This window comes from Drosophila biarmipes, chromosome 3L, assembly GCF_025231255.1.
Source record: "Drosophila biarmipes strain raj3 chromosome 3L, RU_DBia_V1.1, whole genome shotgun sequence".
Lineage (NCBI taxonomy): Eukaryota > Metazoa > Arthropoda > Insecta > Diptera > Drosophilidae > Drosophila > Drosophila biarmipes.
Genome location: NC_066613.1, coordinates 8,006,529 through 8,024,041, shown reverse-complemented (window position 1 = coordinate 8,024,041; position 17,513 = coordinate 8,006,529). Strand labels below are relative to the sequence as shown.

General features: G+C 48.0%; 7 protein-coding genes across 11 annotated transcripts; 1 reads left to right on the top strand and 6 right to left on the bottom strand.

Annotated features, from left to right (window-relative positions):
• The first annotated feature begins 29 nt into the window (after positions 1–29).
• On the top strand, positions 30–14,303 carry LOC108030555 (ATP-dependent helicase brm). Of its 3 annotated transcripts, none has more exons than XM_017103450.3 (7): positions 30–142; positions 375–686; positions 753–835; positions 8,981–10,252; positions 10,312–11,974; positions 12,283–13,074; positions 13,136–14,303. In XM_017103450.3, the coding sequence occupies exons 2-7, from the start codon at positions 446–448 to the stop codon at positions 13,993–13,995; spliced, it is 4,911 nt and encodes a 1,636-aa protein (XP_016958939.2). In that variant the 5' UTR covers positions 30–142; positions 375–445; the 3' UTR covers positions 13,996–14,303. The 3 variants fall into 3 exon arrangements, with proteins under 3 accessions (XP_016958939.2, XP_016958938.2, XP_050742228.1); XM_017103449.3 differs by having other exon boundaries at positions 741–835; XM_050886271.1 differs by lacking the exons at positions 30–142; positions 375–686; positions 753–835 and adding an exon at positions 8,711–8,737.
• LOC108030558 (uncharacterized) lies at positions 1,317–3,224 on the bottom strand. Its single transcript, XM_017103453.3, has 2 exons — positions 2,451–3,224; positions 1,317–1,904 (listed from the first exon to the last, which is right to left on the bottom strand). Exons 1-2 carry the CDS (start codon positions 3,032–3,034, stop codon positions 1,622–1,624), a joined length of 867 nt encoding a protein of 288 aa, XP_016958942.2. The 5' UTR covers positions 3,035–3,224; the 3' UTR covers positions 1,317–1,621.
• Positions 3,633–4,898, bottom strand: LOC108030560 (inositol monophosphatase ttx-7). Of its 2 annotated transcripts, XM_017103455.3 has the most exons (3): positions 4,396–4,898; positions 4,068–4,171; positions 3,633–4,007 (listed from the first exon to the last, which is right to left on the bottom strand). In XM_017103455.3, exons 1-3 carry the CDS (start codon positions 4,873–4,875, stop codon positions 3,737–3,739), a joined length of 855 nt encoding a protein of 284 aa, XP_016958944.2. In that variant the 5' UTR covers positions 4,876–4,898; the 3' UTR covers positions 3,633–3,736. The 2 variants fall into 2 exon arrangements, with proteins under 2 accessions (XP_016958944.2, XP_016958945.2); XM_017103456.3 differs by lacking the exon at positions 3,633–4,007 and having other exon boundaries at positions 4,103–4,187.
• Positions 4,995–6,485, bottom strand: LOC108030559 (uncharacterized). Its single transcript, XM_017103454.3, has 2 exons — positions 5,964–6,485; positions 4,995–5,479 (listed from the first exon to the last, which is right to left on the bottom strand). The coding sequence occupies exons 1-2, from the start codon at positions 6,441–6,443 to the stop codon at positions 5,105–5,107; spliced, it is 855 nt and encodes a 284-aa protein (XP_016958943.2). The 5' UTR covers positions 6,444–6,485; the 3' UTR covers positions 4,995–5,104.
• On the bottom strand, positions 7,551–8,531 carry LOC108030561 (uncharacterized). Its single transcript, XM_017103458.3, has 2 exons — positions 7,926–8,531; positions 7,551–7,860 (listed from the first exon to the last, which is right to left on the bottom strand). Exons 1-2 carry the CDS (start codon positions 8,507–8,509, stop codon positions 7,590–7,592), a joined length of 855 nt encoding a protein of 284 aa, XP_016958947.2. The 5' UTR covers positions 8,510–8,531; the 3' UTR covers positions 7,551–7,589.
• On the bottom strand, positions 14,214–15,471 carry LOC108030562 (SPRY domain-containing SOCS box protein 3-like). 2 transcript variants are annotated; one of them, XM_017103460.3, is made up of 3 exons: positions 15,374–15,471; positions 14,987–15,290; positions 14,214–14,866 (listed from the first exon to the last, which is right to left on the bottom strand). In XM_017103460.3, the coding sequence occupies exons 2-3, from the start codon at positions 15,281–15,283 to the stop codon at positions 14,387–14,389; spliced, it is 777 nt and encodes a 258-aa protein (XP_016958949.2). In that variant the 5' UTR covers positions 15,284–15,290; positions 15,374–15,471; the 3' UTR covers positions 14,214–14,386. The 2 variants fall into 2 exon arrangements, with proteins under 2 accessions (XP_016958949.2, XP_016958948.2); XM_017103459.3 differs by having other exon boundaries at positions 14,987–15,316; positions 15,374–15,465.
• Positions 15,455–17,402, bottom strand: LOC108030557 (SPRY domain-containing SOCS box protein 3). Its single transcript, XM_017103452.3, has 3 exons — positions 16,885–17,402; positions 16,024–16,585; positions 15,455–15,955 (listed from the first exon to the last, which is right to left on the bottom strand). Exons 1-3 carry the CDS (start codon positions 17,206–17,208, stop codon positions 15,813–15,815), a joined length of 1,029 nt encoding a protein of 342 aa, XP_016958941.2. The 5' UTR covers positions 17,209–17,402; the 3' UTR covers positions 15,455–15,812.
• Between the last annotated feature and the right edge of the window lie 111 nt (positions 17,403–17,513).

Below are 17,513 nucleotides of genomic sequence, written 5' to 3'. Positions count from 1 at the left end.
GGTGAACGCGCCCACTTTTATTGCCGGTTGTCAGAGTTGCCACCCTCGCGTGACTTTTGTTATAGAGACGGCCGCCATTAGAGTTTTGCTGTCGCGTCGCGTTGAAAAAGTGAGGAAAACCTTCAAAAAACAGTGCTAATAGGTAATACTCTCGGTCCCAAACGGGGCAATACTGTTGCGTTCTTCGTGCGCGATAAGCGGGACGTTGAATTTGATGGTTTTGGCGCGTCTTTCGTGGTGTATTTTGTGTGTGCACCGACTGCGCAAAAAGTGTGCCAAAAACGCATACAAAAAGAGTGCTTGGATTACATATCGTGGCTATGGGTTCTATAATGTTTTCGAACACAGTGCATTGACGTGGGTTCCATTTGCAGACACAGCTGCGCCCGTTGGTCGGATATTACTCGAAGGATCCCTTGGATAAAGCGGAGGAAAAAGAGCAAGAATGGCCTCGCCCTCTCCGGCGAACAGTCCCATGCCCCCGCCACAGGCGCCCAGTCCGATGGCCCCGCCCTCGCAGAGTCCCGCCCCCTCGCCGCACAGCCCCTATCCCCACCAGCAGCCGGGTCCCCTCCAGGGGCCTCCGCCTCCCGGCCACCCCGGCGCCTACGGACACCCCATGCAGCACGGACCGCCGGGTCAGGGTCCTCCCGGGCACCATATGCCGCCGCACCACCAGGGGATGAGTATGTTCCTCGACTAACCCACCCCAACCCTCAGTCGCACGTAATTATCCGTAGTTTTCTCAAAAGGTCCGCACATGGGAATGCAGATGCCGCCGTCGGGCCCGAATATGTCCCCCATTGGCTACCAATCCCACGGAATGCCACCCAATGTAAGTGACACCAAGTCCTAGACTTTGGAACATAAAAGAAAGGGCACTGCATTGCCTAGCTGTCTACATTATGGTTATGAATTGATTCAGGATAGACCAAGGACACTTCCTTAACACTTCCATCTTCAGTTTTCAAAAAAAGAAGTCGGCTCGATACGATTCAAACTTAGTTTTCTTGTGTTGAATACGTTGTACGTTTCTAGGACGAGAAAGTGATCCTTGTTCTAGTTTCTAGACCTTTCTGGAACTCACTTAGATCTGACATTGCAGCACCTCGATTTATTTAAAAATGTATATTCAATAATAGGAACCAGTAGTGAAAATGTCCCGAAAATCGAGATTAATTTGTTTACTTCTTAAATATTACAAAACTATCTAGTAGGCACTTTGAAACCCTTCTCAGTGCTAGAAAACCTATTAATTACTTAAAATAAAATAAGAATCGCTGGGAAGTAATTGAACCATCAGTAGTTATACCCCATTTTAGATCATCTTCATGTTACTTTTATTTATTTGGCAGCTTAAGGCCTAAAACTATGGTAACAAAATACTTCATCATAAAAGATTGTTTTTGAGAGGCAGAACTGAGAGTTACTTGCTTTCCCGCCTTTTTTGTGTGTCGTGTCCACCAGCTGCCGGCGATCAGAGTGGGGGATGATATCTAAAAGCTTCCGTTCGCAAAGCTTCCAAAGATAGAGTAATGGTTCAGCAGAACCCAAGCTTTTTAATTTGGATCGTTTCTGCCAAGAGTTTACTTAATAAACTTTTGGCTTCGTCTGGTCTTAATTACTTCTGCACTGGCTTGCCCCCCACCGACTCCTCCTGGTCGGCCTTGCGCAACAGGTCCTCGATCTCTTTGCGCAACTTCTCCGTTCCGGCGCAGATGAGATCCGGCTTCATTATGTCGAAGGGTCCGCCAAAAGGGTGCGTTACCACGCCCCCCGCCTCCGCCACCAGCAGGGAACCGGCGGCGCAGTCCCAGGGATACATGTCCTCGATGTAGAAGGCGTCCAGGTTGCCAGCAGCCACCATGCAGAGCTCGTCCACCACACAGGAGTAGGCCACAAGTCTGGGGGTATATGGGAGTTTGAATTTTAAATCAACTTAAAACAATTTGCAGGATTAGGTTGGTTATACCTATTGAATAACATTAAAAAAATGATTGACATATGATTTTACCCCATTATTAATATCATTATTAATTCAGTTAAGCAGAAGTGCTGAAAAATGGTCCTATTCCTTTTACTTAAAACATTTATTTTTTATAAAATGCACCTAATATTTTGAACGCAGTTGTGTATACTCGTGTTCATATATGCACAAAACTCATTCATATTATAGATATACACTTTGCATGACTCTTTTAATTAAAATGGAACCACATACGATTGAAGCTTTACAGTGAGCTTTGACTGGTTAATTGTTTTGTACCCGTATCTCCATGTATTTTTTTGTTTTTGCAAATATTTTTGCATTGCCTGGGTTCCAGTCGACATTTTATTTTAAAGATCCGAGTTGTTGGCTTATAATTTGAGCTTTTCAGGCAATATAAACGCTGTGCACACGCCATTTACCCCTCTCCAAGAAATAAGTAATTCCAAATCCAATCACTCACCGTCTCGCATTTAACCCCACATGGTAGATCCTCTTGATGTGCTTGTTGGCCACCGAGTGGACGTGCAGCAGGGACACCTCGTAGGCCACATTGGCATCCTTGACGCTCTCGCAGCTGCTCACATGGATGGGCTTGCCATTGCAAAAGGCTCCTTGGCCCAATTTCGTGGTGAAGAGCTTCTTCTGGACAGGATTGTTGATCACCCCCACCACGATTTTTTTGTTGATGGCCAAACCAATCGAAACGCAAACGTGCGGAATCTGCTTGATGAAGTTCGAGGTGCCATCAATGGGGTCTATGATCCAGGTGGGAGCATCCGTCAGTTCGCCAGACACATTGTTGTTCTTGGCTGTCGCCTCCTCGCCAATGAACTTGTGCCCGGGATAGCTGGCCAATATTTTCTCCATGAGAAAGTCTTCTATCTTGTTGTCGTAGTCGGTGACCACATCGTAGAAGTCGCCCTTGATGGAGACGTTTTTGCGGGCCATCTCATAGCCCTCCATGAGGATCTCGCCCGCCTTGATGGCCAGGGGATAGACGAAGTTGTACAACTCCTCAATCTGCGCTTGCCCTACTTCTACCATGTTGCTTCTATGCGAATTCCTTGGACAAAAACGATCCGCTGCTGCTCAGCTCGCGGTGCCAACTAATCAGCTAGAGATTGCGCCCGGCTGGAAGAAGTCCCTAGCTCCGGTTGCTTCGTCTGGCGCCGGAGCTTTGCTTTCGACTCGGTTACATTCAGCAACACGTTCGTTCTCTGATTGTTTGCCTGCATCGAGTTTTGAGATCGCAGCGACAGCGCCCCGCAGCCCGTACCAAAATTGGCATCTCGCCTGGCTGCCTGCCTCTGTTTTATCTCAATTTGTTTGATGTACACAAATAGACGCTTTTTATCTCCGCTGGCAGCCGGTGTAGTCAAATAGTCGTAAACCGGTTTTTATCAGCATTTTGCCCGCTCTCAGAGCTTATTGTGTGGTTTATACTGTCGGCCTGCAAGTCATTATAGTCAAAAAGGCCTTGCAAGAGGGGTTTTGTGCTGAAATTAATCGATTCATTTGAGCTTCGGCATATTAAGCCTACATTGGATCAGTGGAATAAGAAATTGTGGGTTTTCTTTCGCTTGAGATATTGTTAAAAATTATCATAAACCATTCTGTTTTGTCAATGTTACAATCCATTGAATTAAACTCAAAATGGTTCGACTGTGCATTTTTATTGGGTACAGATCAATTTACAACCTTCAATTTGATCAAAACGTATGTTTATTCATCCTAGGTAGTTCCTCTTTATTCCATAGTGTAGTCTGTGATCTGATCCGCCTCCTCTATCAACTGGATTACGTTTTTGGCCAGTCCTTCGGAACAGGTGCACACGCAATCGGGCTTCATCACATCGAACCGTGCTCCGCTGGTGTGGTAGACAAAGCCACCAGCTTCCCTGAGGATTAGGGCACCGCCGGCCAGATCCCAGGGCTTAAGATTCTCCACAAGATAGGCGTCGCATCGGCCGGCGGCTATGTAGCAGAGCGTGAGAGCTGCACACCCGAAGCTGCGAGTGCTGATAGGCGAATGCAGAGTGAGTTATGAGGGGCAGATCAGAGTGCTGTGGGTCACTCACCCGGTGGCATTTGAGGCCAGCTTGTAGAGGCGCTTCACGCATTTGTCCCGCCCCTTGGACACCACGATTAGGGAGGTCTCATAGCCCACCACAGCTTGCTGTATCTGTAATTGAACAAGCCTTCTTTGTCTATATTAGGTGTTTGATTATTTACTTAAAGATATAAACTGTATCCTAATTGGTTGGTAGATTTTTGTTTTCACTGCTAAATGAGTAGGAAATTGATTACTTGTACTCAAAACAGTTGTAGTTTCAGCGTCTTATTAATCACAGCGTATCTTATCAGTTCAGAGATTATGCACTATTTCATCACTTTCCCCACACTTACCTCCTTTACGTTAGAGACGCCAATGGGCTGACCATTTAAGAAAGCCCCGTGACCTTGCCAAGCGGAATACAACTCGTTTGCCGCGGGATTGTAGACTATCCCCAGGACGAGCTCTTTGTTAACGGTCAGACCCACGGAGATACAGCAGTGGGGTATCTTCCGCACGTAGTTGTTAGTGCCGTCGATGGGATCTATGATCCAAGTGGGGGCATCGGTCAGTTCCGGCTGGGCTGTGGCGTCTGCCAAAGCTTCCTCGCCTATAATTTTTGATTCCGGAAAGGCCTTGAGCAGACCTTCCGTCAGCGCAGCTTCTATCTGCCTGTCGTTCACCGTGACCAAGTCGTAAAAAGCAGACTTCACCTCATAGTCCGCTTTCGGATTCTGGAAACCCTCCAGGAACAGGGGGCCGCACTTCCTGACCAGTTCCAGGGACACCTGGTAGTATTCGCGTAGTTTTTCCTCGCCCACTTTATAACTCATGATTAAACTGAAGAGGGATCCGATTGGGAACTACAATTTTGGGGAAAACAGCTGGCAAAGCTTTTCTGAAGAGCTTTTTCCAGATAGACGGGTTCTCTGAGATACAAATCGCTTCATGGTTTTATGTACTGGAATATTTCTGTTTAATCTCTCGCGATTACAATAGTTTACATCTGATTCACAAATGATAAGTGGATACTGACTTTGCATACTGACACAGTTACAAGCTCTACTTGAATGTGTACTCAGTAATCTGGCCGGCCTCTTCGATAAGGCTAATCACATTCTTGGCCAACTCCGGCGTGGAGGCGCACACGCAATCGGGTTTCATCACATCGAACTTGGATCCACTGGTGTGACAGATGGTGCCTCCGGCTTCGGTCAGGATAATGGCCCCGGCAGCAATGTCCCAGGGTTTCAGATCCTCCACATGGTAGGCGTCGCACTGCCCGGTGGCCACGTAGCAGAGGGTCAAGGCTGCACTGCCGAAGCAGCGCGTTCCCGTGGCACTGGAGGCCATCTTGTACAGTCGCTTCACATTCTTGTCTCTCACTCCAGCGGCGTGGATCAGGGAGATTTCGTAGGCAATCACCGCCTGGTTGATCTGGAAAGGGGAATACGAATGAGGGGGAGCGGTTTGGGGCGAGCTTTGCATAAGGGGAGTGCTAATAAATGGTTTTCTCCCGCATACAGACAAAAAAAGGAACAAAAAATCTACATATATATTTTTTGAGCACGTTTTGGATAATAATATTGGCTACACTGCGTTATAAAAAGTTAAACACTATAAAAGAAATATATAGTTCACTTTAGTTGATATATGTATCACGGAATTTTTTCTAGACCTTAAAAGAAGATAAATTATAATACTGATAAAATATTATTTTCAAAATATGCCAGCCATTTCTCTGTAACGAATATGTCAAACCACTTCTTATCGAAGTTTCTATTTAAGATAACCCCGTGTTTTCCCACCGTGCACATAAACCTGAGTGCAGGCTAAATGACATGCACGGTTATTTGTTGAATTCCGTTTATCTTGTTGTCGCTATTCTTGTTGCTCCCGGATTATATAAGCACTCTCTTACCGTCGTCACTTTGGACGTGAGGATGGGCTGGCCGTTTAGGAAGGCTCCATGACCCTTGTAGGCGGAGAACAGCTCATTCGCCGGCGGGTTGTAGATGATGCCCACCACCAGCTCCTTGTTGATGGCCAGACCCACGGAAATGCAACAGTGCGGGATGCGGTGGATGAAGTTGGTGGTGCCGTCGATGGGATCAATGATCCAGGTGGGCGCGTCCGTCAGCTCCGCCTGGCGCTGCGAGGCGGCCGACTCCTCCTCGCCAATGATCAGGGACTCGGGAAAGGCCGCCACCAATCCCTCGGTCAGGATGTCCTCAATCTGTTTGTCGTACACCGTGACCAGGTCGTAGAAGTCCGCCTTGACCTTGTAGTCCGTCTTGGGCTTCTGGTAGCCCTCCTGCATCAGAGGCCCGCACTTGAGGACCAGTTTCAGGGCCACATCGTAGTACTCCTTGAGCTTGGACTCGCTGACCGGGGAACTCATCGCTGTTTCTGTTGATTGCCGACTGAGCGATTGAAGCGAATGTGAATAGCAAATCAGCTGTGGAAAATGCGACGCGAGAGGAGAGCTTTCCGCCGAAGCTTTCTTCGATGCAGTAGAACTTTGGACAAATCGGAGAGTGCGATAGAGTTCCTATTGTTTCGGGTTCGTGGGTGCGTTAATACAATGTTGGGCAACCAAATAGGGAAAGGAAAATGATTAATATTGAGATTAAAATTTTACATTAAAAGAACTTATAATTATCTTATTTGTTATTTATTATTTTTAACTAATCTGTACATATTTATATTTATCCCTGTGTGAATATAAATATATCAGCATTACCACCATAAAGTCCACAAACCAAAGAATTCCCCCTACCTTAACTGGAGACGTTTAAGACTACATTAAAAAATATGTTAGAAAGTTCTGAGTCAAAACTACAGTGAAAATAATTAATTAGAATTTCCTTAAAACAAGGGCAAAAGCCAATTTCATCTTTCTACTAATCAAAAACGACATTAAAACTTAAAATCCGACGAGATCAAGATTAATTCAATACCTCGGAAAGTAAAAAGTTATTCCCATTTTTGAACTCAAAATCGTTTTGTTTTTATCTTAAAAGCGTACAAACGTCTTCCTGGAATCGCCCATGTGCATCACATATTTCGTAGAGAAACAATTAAAAAAAGTTATGGGCTTACAATCAGGAATCATATAATGAATCATTTAATGGTGATAAGAAACATATAAGTTTGAACTTACGGTTTTTATATTAGAAATAGATAGATAGATTGGAATAGATAGAATTACAAAAGTAATGTTTTATAAGCATGAAAGCTAGATGAGTTTAATTTTTGTCTATTTTTATTTTAATAAAAGACTTCTATGCTAAGCTGTAGAGCTAACATAACAAATCCTGATGCTCCAGTTGATTTTTAGCGATGATTGTCAGGTGACTTATCTTTACCCCTGCAAACTTTTCTCCCTACAAAGTTAGCAATGCTAACACAACAGATCTAGAAGCTCCAGTGGCCTTAGCCCGATAATTACCGGGTACTTTATTGGTACCCCCTCTAAATAAGATTAATTTTTATGTCGCCCAGAAGGTTGTATTCTTGTTTACAAAAGCTCTTTTTATTTACCAACTCAATCCCCTCCCACATGCTTCTCCTGATCAGCCCTCCGAATGAGTTGCTCTATCTCGGCTCTCAGGGTTTCCGTCCCGGCGCAGATCAAATCAGGCTTCATGATATCGAAGGGCCCACCATACGGGTGGGTGACCACGCCACCAGCCTCGCGGATGAGCAAGTAACCAGCTGCACAGTCCCACGGATACATGTCCTCGATGTGGAAGGCATCCAAATTGCCAGCGGCCACCATGCAAAGGGAATCCACCACAGCTGAATAGGCCAGCAGTCTGGAAACGATTTACCAAATGTATACGAGTGCATCGGAGCAATAGTTTAATACTTGCTAACACACCTCCTGGCATTGGATCCCACATGATAGATTCTCTTGATGTGTTTGTTCCGGATCTTGGGAGCGTGCAGCAAGCAAACCTCATAGGCCACATTGGCATCATTGAGGTGTTTACAGCTGCTCACCTGGATGGGTTTGCCATTGCAGAAGGCTCCCTGACCCAATTTGGCCGTATACAGCTTGCTCTGGGCAGGATTATTGACCACACCCAGGACAATCTGTTTCCGAATAGACAATCCAATTGAAACAGAGACGTGGGGAATTTGTTTGATGAAGTTGGAGGTGCCATCGATGGGATCTATGATCCAGGTGGGAGCGTCTGTCAGCTCTTTGGTGACATTGTTGTTTTTGTGGGTATCCTCCTCGCCAATAAACTTGTGATCCGGATAGGTGGCCAGTATCTTCTCCATGAGGAACTCTTCGATCTGGTTGTCATAGGCAGTCACTACATTGAAGAACTCTCCATCCTTGAGGTCCACCTTCTTTCCGGCATTTTGATAGCCCTCCAGCAGGATTTCGCCAGCTCTTACGGCCAGGGGATGTATGAACTCGTAGAGCTCTTCGATCTGCAACTTGCTGGCTGCCATCTCTGCTCTTTACTTCTCTGTGCTATCTTACTATATGATATATGCAGTATATTGTGCCTATTCCGATGTCGTCGCGGCCGAATCAAGCACTGAGCACAGTCGACAGTGGAACGGGTTTTTTCAGCCCAGTAACTTGGTTCACTGAGTAGCATTCGCTAACTGAGATTCTGGAAGCTTTTTTAATTTATTTGCTTATGAAATCAACTTTTGTACAGAATGGAAATCGCAGTACGTTCAACATACATAATTTAAACTAGGAGCTTCGGAAAAGATTTTTAGGATTCTAGGACAACCCTTGAATACCAAAGATTGGAGCTTCCATCAGAATATACAATTAAATAATTATATGTTCCTCCTATTTAAATGATTTTACTTCAGTTATTAGAAGTTTATTATTTTGTTCATTTAGAAAATATCATATATCATATTTTTTATGATAAAATCATTGTTGTTAATGCTTTATTTTTTCAGGCTCCAACGCAACCCTGCATAGTGTCGCCCGGTGGCCCACCTGGTGGGCCTCCGCCTCCAGAGCGCTCCAGCCAGGAAAACCTTCACGCCCTTCAGCGCGCCATTGATTCGATGGAGGAGAAGGGCCTGCAGGAAGATCCTCGCTACTCCCAGCTACTGGCGATGCGAGCAACCTCCAAGCACCAGCACCTTAACGGCAATCAGGTGAACCTGTTGCGCACACAGATCACTGCCTATCGGTTACTGGCGAGGAACAAGCCCATATCCATGCAGATGCAACAGGCGCTGCAGGCGGCACAGCAACAGCCACCGCCAGGACCTCCAATTGGACCACCTGGAGCACCAGGAGGACCGCCGCCCGGTGGACAACATCCAGGCCAGCCTCCCGTGCAGCCGCAGCAACAGCAACAACCGCCTCCATCAGCAGGAACACCGCCTCAGTGTTCCACGCCGCCTGCCAGCAATCCCTATGGGCCGCCAGTTCCTGGTCAGAAAATGCAGGTAGCTCCACCGCCGCCACACATGCAGCAGGGACAGCCCTTGCCGCCACAGCCGCCTCAGGTTGGAGGACCACCGCCCATCCAGCAGCAGCAACAGCCGCCGCAGCAGCAACAACAGCAGCCGCAGCCCCCGCCACCGGAGCAGCATCAGTTGCCAAACGGAGGCAAACCCCTGAGTATGGGATCCGCCGGAGGACAGCCATTGATACCAGCCTCGCCAATGCAGCCCCAAGTGAGGAGTGCTCTGCCAGGAATGCCACCTGGCAGTCAGGTTCCGCAACCGGGAGGAGGTCCTCCGCGACAGGTGCCACCCGCCGGAATGCCCATGCCCAAACCCAATCGCATCACAACGGTGGCCAAGCCCGTGGGTCTGGATCCCATCACACTGCTGCAGGAAAGGGAGAACCGAATAGCAGCCAGGATATCGTTGCGCATGCAGGAGTTGCAGCGACTGCCGGCCACCATGTCGGAGGATCTGCGTCTGCAAGCAGCCATCGAGTTGAGGGCCCTGAGGGTCTTGAATTTCCAGCGACAGCTGCGCATGGAGTTTGTCCAGTGCACTAGAAGAGATACCACGTTGGAGACAGCGCTGAACATCAAGTTCTACAAGAGGACTAAGCGGCAGGGTCTGCGAGAGGCGCGAGCCACAGAGAAACTGGAGAAGCAACAGAAACTGGAGGCCGAACGGAAACGCCGGCAAAAGCATCTGGAGTTCCTGGCCGCGGTGCTGCAGCACGGCAAGGATCTGAGGGAGTTCCACAGGAATAATAAGGTAGGTGGACTAAAAATCAGTTACGAAGAGGGATAAGTAATGAATTGTTTCTCCCCCAGGCCCAGCTTGCCAGGATGAATAAGGCAGTGATGAACCACCACGCGAATGCGGAGCGCGAGCAGAAGAAGGAACAGGAGCGCATCGAGAAGGAACGTATGCGACGCCTGATGGCCGAGGATGAGGAGGGTTACCGAAAGCTGATTGATCAGAAGAAGGATAAGCGATTGGCCTTCCTGCTGTCTCAGACAGATGAGTACATTAGCAACCTCACTCAGATGGTGAAGCAGCACAAGGACGATCAGATGAAAAAGAAGGAGGAGGAGGGCAAACGTCTGATACTGTTCAAAAAGGAGCTATTGATGAGCGGCGAGTATATCGGCATCGACGAGGGCAGCATTGTGGCCGACATGCGTGTCCATGTGGTGGAGCAGTGCACGGGCAAGAAGCTCACCGGCGATGATGCTCCCATGCTGAAGCACTTGCACCGCTGGCTAAACATGCATCCCGGCTGGGATTGGATCGACGACGAAGAGGACAGCTGCGGCAGCAACGAGGACCATAAACCCAAGGTGGATGAGCAGCCAATGGCTACAGAGGATGTCACCGATAAGGCGGCGCCGACGGGCAGCGAGGAAGATCCCAAGGATCTGATTACCAAGGCCAAGGTCGAGGACGATGAGTACAAGACGGAGGAGCAGACATACTACAGCATCGCTCACACGATTCACGAAAAGGTAGTCGAGCAGGCCAGCATCATGGTGAATGGTACGCTTAAGGAGTACCAGATCAAGGGCCTGGAGTGGTTGGTTTCGCTCTATAACAACAATCTGAATGGCATTCTGGCTGATGAAATGGGTTTGGGCAAAACCATTCAGACCATTTCTCTGGTGACCTACCTGATGGATCGGAAAAAGGTTATGGGACCGTACTTGATTATCGTCCCACTTTCGACCTTGCCCAATTGGGTGCTGGAATTTGAGAAGTGGGCGCCGGCAGTGGGCGTGGTCAGCTACAAGGGCAGCCCGCAAGGAAGGCGATTGCTGCAAAACCAAATGCGAGCCACCAAGTTTAATGTTCTGTTGACCACCTACGAGTACGTGATCAAGGACAAAGCGGTGCTGGCCAAGATCCAGTGGAAGTACATGATCATCGACGAGGGTCACCGCATGAAGAACCACCATTGTAAACTCACCCAGGTCCTGAACACGCACTACATTGCTCCCTATCGGTTACTGCTCACGGGTACACCTCTGCAAAACAAACTGCCCGAGTTGTGGGCGCTACTTAATTTCCTGCTGCCCTCAATTTTCAAGTCCTGCTCCACATTCGAGCAGTGGTTCAATGCTCCGTTTGCCACAACCGGCGAGAAGGTCGAGCTGAACGAGGAGGAAACCATCCTTATCATTCGCCGTCTGCACAAGGTGTTGCGACCCTTCCTGCTGCGTCGTCTCAAGAAGGAGGTGGAGCATCAGCTGCCCGACAAGGTGGAGTACATCATCAAGTGCGACATGTCCGCCCTGCAGCGGGTGCTCTACAAGCACATGCAAAGCAAGGGCGTCCTGCTCACCGACGGATCCGAGAAGGGCAAGCACGGCAAGGGCGGTGCCAAGGCGTTGATGAACACGATCGTCCAGCTGCGCAAGCTGTGCAACCATCCGTTCATGTTCCAGCACATCGAGGAGAAGTACTGCGACCACACTGGAGGGCATGGAGTGGTGTCTGGTAAGTTGTTTTTATTCAATTCAATTTTTATTAGTATATATCTAATTTAAAAAATGCTTGAAAACTTTGTCATAAGGTATAACATTTGTTCTTTTACGTTCTATTTGTTTTTAAATTGTAATGGTTTATTTATTTAATACTCTGAAAATAATGACAGTTCCTACGATGATAAAATGATAAAATCAGTAAAGTTTGTTTTCTTTTCAATAGATTAATATTTTTATATTTTGGTGACTTTCTTTTTTCACATCCCTCCCAGAGTCTACGATATTAAGTATTATAAGTAATCGATTTCAATTGACTTTCAGGACCAGATCTGTATCGCGTCTCAGGAAAATTCGAGTTGCTCGATCGCATTCTGCCCAAGCTGAAGGCCACCAACCACCGCGTACTGCTCTTCTGTCAGATGACCCAGTGCATGACCATCATCGAAGACTACCTGGGATGGCGCCAATTCGGCTACCTTCGACTGGACGGTACCACCAAGGCCGAGGATCGTGGCGAACTGCTGCGCAAGTTCAACGCCAAGGGCTCGGACGTATTTGTCTTTCTGCTATCCACTCGTGCCGGTGGTTTGGGTCTCAATCTACAGACCGCCGATACCGTCGTAATCTTCGACTCCGATTGGAATCCTCATCAGGATTTGCAGGCTCAGGATCGTGCCCATCGTATTGGTCAGCGGAACGAGGTTCGTGTTCTCCGGCTAATGACAGTCAACTCCGTCGAAGAGCGCATCTTGGCTGCGGCCAGATACAAGCTGAACATGGACGAGAAGGTTATCCAAGCTGGTATGTTCGATCAAAAGTCGACGGGTAGCGAGCGGCAGCAGTTCCTCCAGACGATTCTGCATCAGGACGACAACGAAGAGGAGGAGGAAAATGAGGTTCCGGATGATGAAATGATCAACATGATGATTGCTCGCAGCGAGGAGGAGATCGAGGTCTTTAAGCGCATGGATGCGGAGCGCAAAAAGGAGGATGAGGAGATCCATCCGGGCAGGGAACGTCTTATCGATGAGTCCGAGTTACCAGACTGGTTGACAAAGGACGACGACGAGGTGGAGCGTTTCCACTATCAGTACGACGAGGATACCATTCTGGGTGAGTTTCAGTGCTATCATTGTTTAAAGCTTTATCTAACCCTTGATTTATTTTGATCTAGGTCGAGGTTCCCGACAGCGAAAGGAGGTGGACTACACAGACAGCTTGACGGAGAAGGAGTGGCTGAAAGCTATCGACGACGGAGCCGAGTTCGACGAGGAGGAGGAGGAAGACGATTCCAAGCGGAAGCGGCGCAAACGAAAGAATCGAAAGGAGGAGTCCGACGATGACTCGCTGATCCTGAAGCGACGCCGACGCCAGAACCTGGACAAGCGATCTAAGAAGCAGATGCACAAGATTATGAGCGCGGTGATCAAGCACAACCAGGATGGACGCACCTTGTCCGAGCCGTTCATGAAGTTGCCGTCGCGACAGCGGTTGCCCGACTACTACGAGATCATCAAGCGACCTGTGGACATCAAGAAAATCCTGCAGCGCATCGAGGACTGCAAGTATGCCGACCTCAACGAGCTGGAGAAGGACTTTATGCAGCTGTGCCAGAATGCACAGATCTACAACGAAGAGGCCTCCCTGATCTACTTGGATTCAATTGCCTTGCAAAAGGTGTTCGTTGGGGCCAGGCAGCGGGTAACGTCTGCAGCGGATGCAGCCGCAGTGGCGGCAGGAGATAATACGGGGGAAGCACATGGAAACGGCGGGGGCTCGGATAACTCGGAAAACGACGACGACGATGGCGGGGATGACGGCTCCGACGATGAGGAGATTGCCACTACTTCAGCGGCTGCTGTCAAAATGAAGCTCAAACTGAACAAATCTCTGGCCAGTGCCCCGGCCACGCCCACGCAATCATCTTCAAATGTGGGCAGCGGAGCGGCCACCACTTCAAAGAAACAGACGCGTCGCAAGCGGTCTCAGAAGAAATACACTATATCAGACGACGACGACGATGACATGGACTAGCTACCGTTGGGAGTGATCTTCAAGCGCGGATCGTCGGATGTCGAAGGCATGGGCAATTGATTTTTAGTTAGTTTAAGTTTAAACACTTTCAAGGCCGATGCTTACCGAAACCCTAGCTTAAGGGTTTCCTTAACCATCTGCCCCCCCCCCTATCAGGCTACCACTTTTATGTATCTATCTTTCCTAGTTGTAGGTTTTCAGCTTAAGTTCAATTTCAATTATTTACGCACACACCCATTTATTTCTCCCAATTCCTTTGATTGTATAATTACGTGCTTTAAAATAAATGCATACATAACATAAATTAACCTATACAACACAGCAAGTTGTGGGACGGTTTTTTAAGTCATTCGGTAATATTTTTTGGTTTCTCAGATGACGAAAATCCAGGTTATCCAAAGTAATGCAATAAGAGGTAAAGGAACCAGAAGGATTTACAGATCGCCTTAAATCCCGGAATTTGGAGCAGTATGGCGACCTGATCTGGCTGCTTCCTGGCCAGTGCTTGAAAGGACCGAAGCTGCAAGGTATCCTGTACTGACGTGCAGTTGATTAGCCTTATCGCAGACCCCGCTGCCGTGGAGCAGACCATGGGATATATCTTAACGTTTGGATCCACAGGCACATTGGTGTAGGCCACCCCTAATCCCTTCCGATTAAGGTAGAACTCCAAGTGACCTCGGGAACGATCCAAATAGACTCCAACCAGGCAGTTTTGGGAGAAATTGTGCCAGTAGGGCAGCTGCTCGCCGCTGTGTTGAATCCGTCCGGAATACGAGAAACCCCAAGATTGGTCATTGATACCCAAAGCCGAAACGGATATGTTGGCATATTCTCCGAGGTTTACGTTCTGTGTTCCGATACCAAACATCTGCAATGCGAAATTCTAAAGCTTGCGGATCAAACATAGGACTGATTGAAGAAGATTTGTCCCTCGTATCAATAAAACAAAGCTGCGATTGAAAAGTCGTGATAGCCCGAAACGACTTACCACTTCTGGACCCAATAGGGGAGAGATGGCACGCATCTCCCAATAATGCAGCATGCCGGGATCCAGGGACTGTTTTCCCTTCACAATGGCAGAGCCCTTACTTTTGGTGGGATGAAAGAACACTTCTCTATCAGTGACCACAGTAACCGACTCCTCAGAGGCCTCCCATTGCCAGGAATATCCGTTGCCGGCTTCATTCGCGCCGCATTGACACTCTAAAATGTCGGGTATGTCGCCCCTATAATGCTCTATCTCTTTGGCGGTAGGGAAACAGCAGTCGCAGATTCTGTGAGCCATGCCAATGCTGTTTGCGGATGCACCAAATAGGGACTTTATATAAGGATCTTGGATCCTAAGATGCTAACAGAAAGGAAATTTTTGGCTTACTAAAAGTCCTGTACGAAGTTGAAGCCGAAATACTATAAATAATTAAGTTAATTTTGTAAAAGCCAATTCCTCAACGCATGCTAAATATTTAGTTTTGTTTATTCATTTTGATGTGCAGAGTCTTTCATCAAACGTCATATATCTAGAACCGTGCTCCTAGTTATGTGTTTTCGCTGAAAATAAAACATAACATCATATTGAAAGGCATAACTTTTCCAAAACAACTATTGAACTCTTTTGCTAAAGATAATACGGCATCTGCCCGAAAAGTATTTACAAGGTCTCGAGAATACGTCCTTAAAAATATATGTTTTTGACTTAAACGAGAATAAAAAAAGTAAGTTAAACGCTTCTTAACAACTCTACTTAATACATTTATAATTAGGCTCCTTCAAATAAATGCATAATTCAATATTTTGATATGGTTTCTAGGTGCTAGCTACAGCAAGTAGTGGAAATACTCGTCGCACATCTCGTGGACGGAAGCGGTGTGCTCCTCGTCGCCGCTGACACTACTCCGCAGTGTGATCTTGTGTGCATTGGCGTACAAGTCGTCCTCGTCAACGGCCGCATCGTCAGTTTCTATTATTGCAAATTATGGAACTAGTGATTAGATGGGTGGAAAGGTGGAAGTGACTGAATGACCTCACCTCGGTACTTTTGTTTGCGTCCCAGCCTTAACTTGGAACTGGAGAGCACCGCCTCGTCGCCCAAATCCAATTCGTTTTCCCGGGAGTTCCGGGAGTAACGAATTGGTGGCGCCAGAAACCAGTACGATTGCAGGATGCCCTTCAAACCCGGCATCTGACGCAGTTCGGCCAACTTGAGGGGTTGCCTGGACAAGGCTTGAAAGGATCGCAGCTGCAGCGTCACCGGTTGCGACGTGCAATTTATTAGCCTTATCACAGATTTGGCCGCCGTGGAGCACACCATGGGATATATGTTGACATCCGGATCTGTGGGCACGTTGGTGTAGGCCACTCCTAACGACCGGCGGTTCAGATAGAACTCCAAGTGCCCTCGCGTCCGATCCAGGCAGACTCCAATCAGGCATCCCTGCGAGAACTTATGGCCGTAGGGAAGCTGCTCGCCGCAGTGCTGGATGCGTCCGGAATACGAGAAGCCCCAGGACTGGGCATTGGTGCCCAGAGCCGAAACAAAGTGGAACTTGAACTGCCCTAGATTAACGCTTTCCGTGCCGATCCCGAACATCTAAGAGGAGAAAAGGGAAGGAGATTATAAAGAACACATTGTTTACATTGAACTTTTGCTGGCTTATCATCTAGTTGGACTGTCTGCCGAGTTTAACCCCACCCGCTGCGTCTCTTATCTTATCGCCGCCTTGTAATCTGTAATCCGTAGTACAATAAAGTGAACAATCAAGCCGTAAGCAATGGAATCCGGCACACCAGATGCCTAGCAGGCGGTGATCTATTTTAAGGCGGCGACTTTGACTGACATTCATCTCGCGGAGCATCCCAACTAGTTGCCAAGCCGGGCTGATAACTCACCACATCTGTGCCGGCCAGAGTCGTGATGACGCGCATCTCCCAGAAGTGGACCATGCCTGGCTTAAGGGCCCGTCCCCCCCTCACAATCGCCGTGCCCTGGCTGTAGGTGGGGTGGAAGATGATGTCCCTGTCGGTCACAATGGCATCCGATTCGTCAGTGGCGTGCCAACGCCAGGGACTAACGTTGCCGAGCTCGTCCTCGCCGCAGCGGCACCTGACCAGGTCGGGTATGTGACCCTTGTGGTTGGTGACCTCGATGGAGTTGGGGAACGGGCAATCGCAGAAGCCGGGATTGCAGGCTTCCTGGTGCGGGGGCAGCAACATGTTGGCGCGGGCTCCTCACTGGTTTCCCTTAGGATCTCTGGTTTCCTCGTCACTAATGACTTGTGACAGTCGTGTGCAATGATCTCGAACAGTCGGCGGACCACAAGTGTTTCCAGTTAAACCAGCTGCCTCATATATAAGCTCATGACCGATCCGAACAGACTGAAATGAACAATAAACAAAAACGATGCGTTGTAAATAGACGCCAGCGTCGCTGTCGGCGTCGCCTCAAGAGTTTGGTCACACTGCATGATTCAGAGCGGGAAAAATACAAAAAATACTAGTTCTGCTTAATTAAAAAGTTA

Coding starts and splice junctions, on each gene's coding strand:
- LOC108030558 (XM_017103453.3), bottom strand. CDS start 3,034: ATGGTAGAAGTAGGGCAAGCGCAGATTGAGGAGTTGTACAACTTCGTC. Junction 1,905..2,450: donor GTGGGGTTAAATGCGAGACG/GTGAGTGATTGG, acceptor ATATACCCCCAG/ACTTGTGGCCTACTCCTGTG.
- LOC108030557 (XM_017103452.3), bottom strand. CDS start 17,208: ATGTTGCTGCCCCCGCACCAGGAAGCCTGCAATCCCGGCTTCTGCGAT. Junction 16,586..16,884: donor CTCTGGCCGGCACAGATGTG/GTGAGTTATCAG, acceptor TTCTCCTCTTAG/ATGTTCGGGATCGGCACGGA. Junction 15,956..16,023: donor ACGCAAACAAAAGTACCGAG/GTGAGGTCATTC, acceptor TTGCAATAATAG/AAACTGACGATGCGGCCGTT.
- LOC108030555 (XM_017103449.3), top strand. CDS start 446: ATGGCCTCGCCCTCTCCGGCGAACAGTCCCATGCCCCCGCCACAGGCG. Junction 687..740: donor GCCGCACCACCAGGGGATGA/GTATGTTCCTCG, acceptor AATTATCCGTAG/TTTTCTCAAAAGGTCCGCAC. Junction 11,975..12,282: donor AGGGCATGGAGTGGTGTCTG/GTAAGTTGTTTT, acceptor ATTGACTTTCAG/GACCAGATCTGTATCGCGTC.
- LOC108030559 (XM_017103454.3), bottom strand. CDS start 6,443: ATGAGTTCCCCGGTCAGCGAGTCCAAGCTCAAGGAGTACTACGATGTG. Junction 5,480..5,963: donor TCACGTCCAAAGTGACGACG/GTAAGAGAGTGC, acceptor TCCCCTTTCCAG/ATCAACCAGGCGGTGATTGC.
- LOC108030560 (XM_017103455.3), bottom strand. CDS start 4,875: ATGAGTTATAAAGTGGGCGAGGAAAAACTACGCGAATACTACCAGGTG. Junction 4,172..4,395: donor GCGTCTCTAACGTAAAGGAG/GTAAGTGTGGGG, acceptor GTTCAATTACAG/ATACAGCAAGCTGTGGTGGG. Junction 4,008..4,067: donor CTGGCCTCAAATGCCACCGG/GTGAGTGACCCA, acceptor TTCGCCTATCAG/CACTCGCAGCTTCGGGTGTG.
- LOC108030561 (XM_017103458.3), bottom strand. CDS start 8,509: ATGGCAGCCAGCAAGTTGCAGATCGAAGAGCTCTACGAGTTCATACAT. Junction 7,861..7,925: donor GTGGGATCCAATGCCAGGAG/GTGTGTTAGCAA, acceptor AATCGTTTCCAG/ACTGCTGGCCTATTCAGCTG.
- LOC108030562 (XM_017103460.3), bottom strand. CDS start 15,283: ATGGCTCACAGAATCTGCGACTGCTGTTTCCCTACCGCCAAAGAGATA. Junction 14,867..14,986: donor CCCTATTGGGTCCAGAAGTG/GTAAGTCGTTTC, acceptor TTCGCATTGCAG/ATGTTTGGTATCGGAACACA.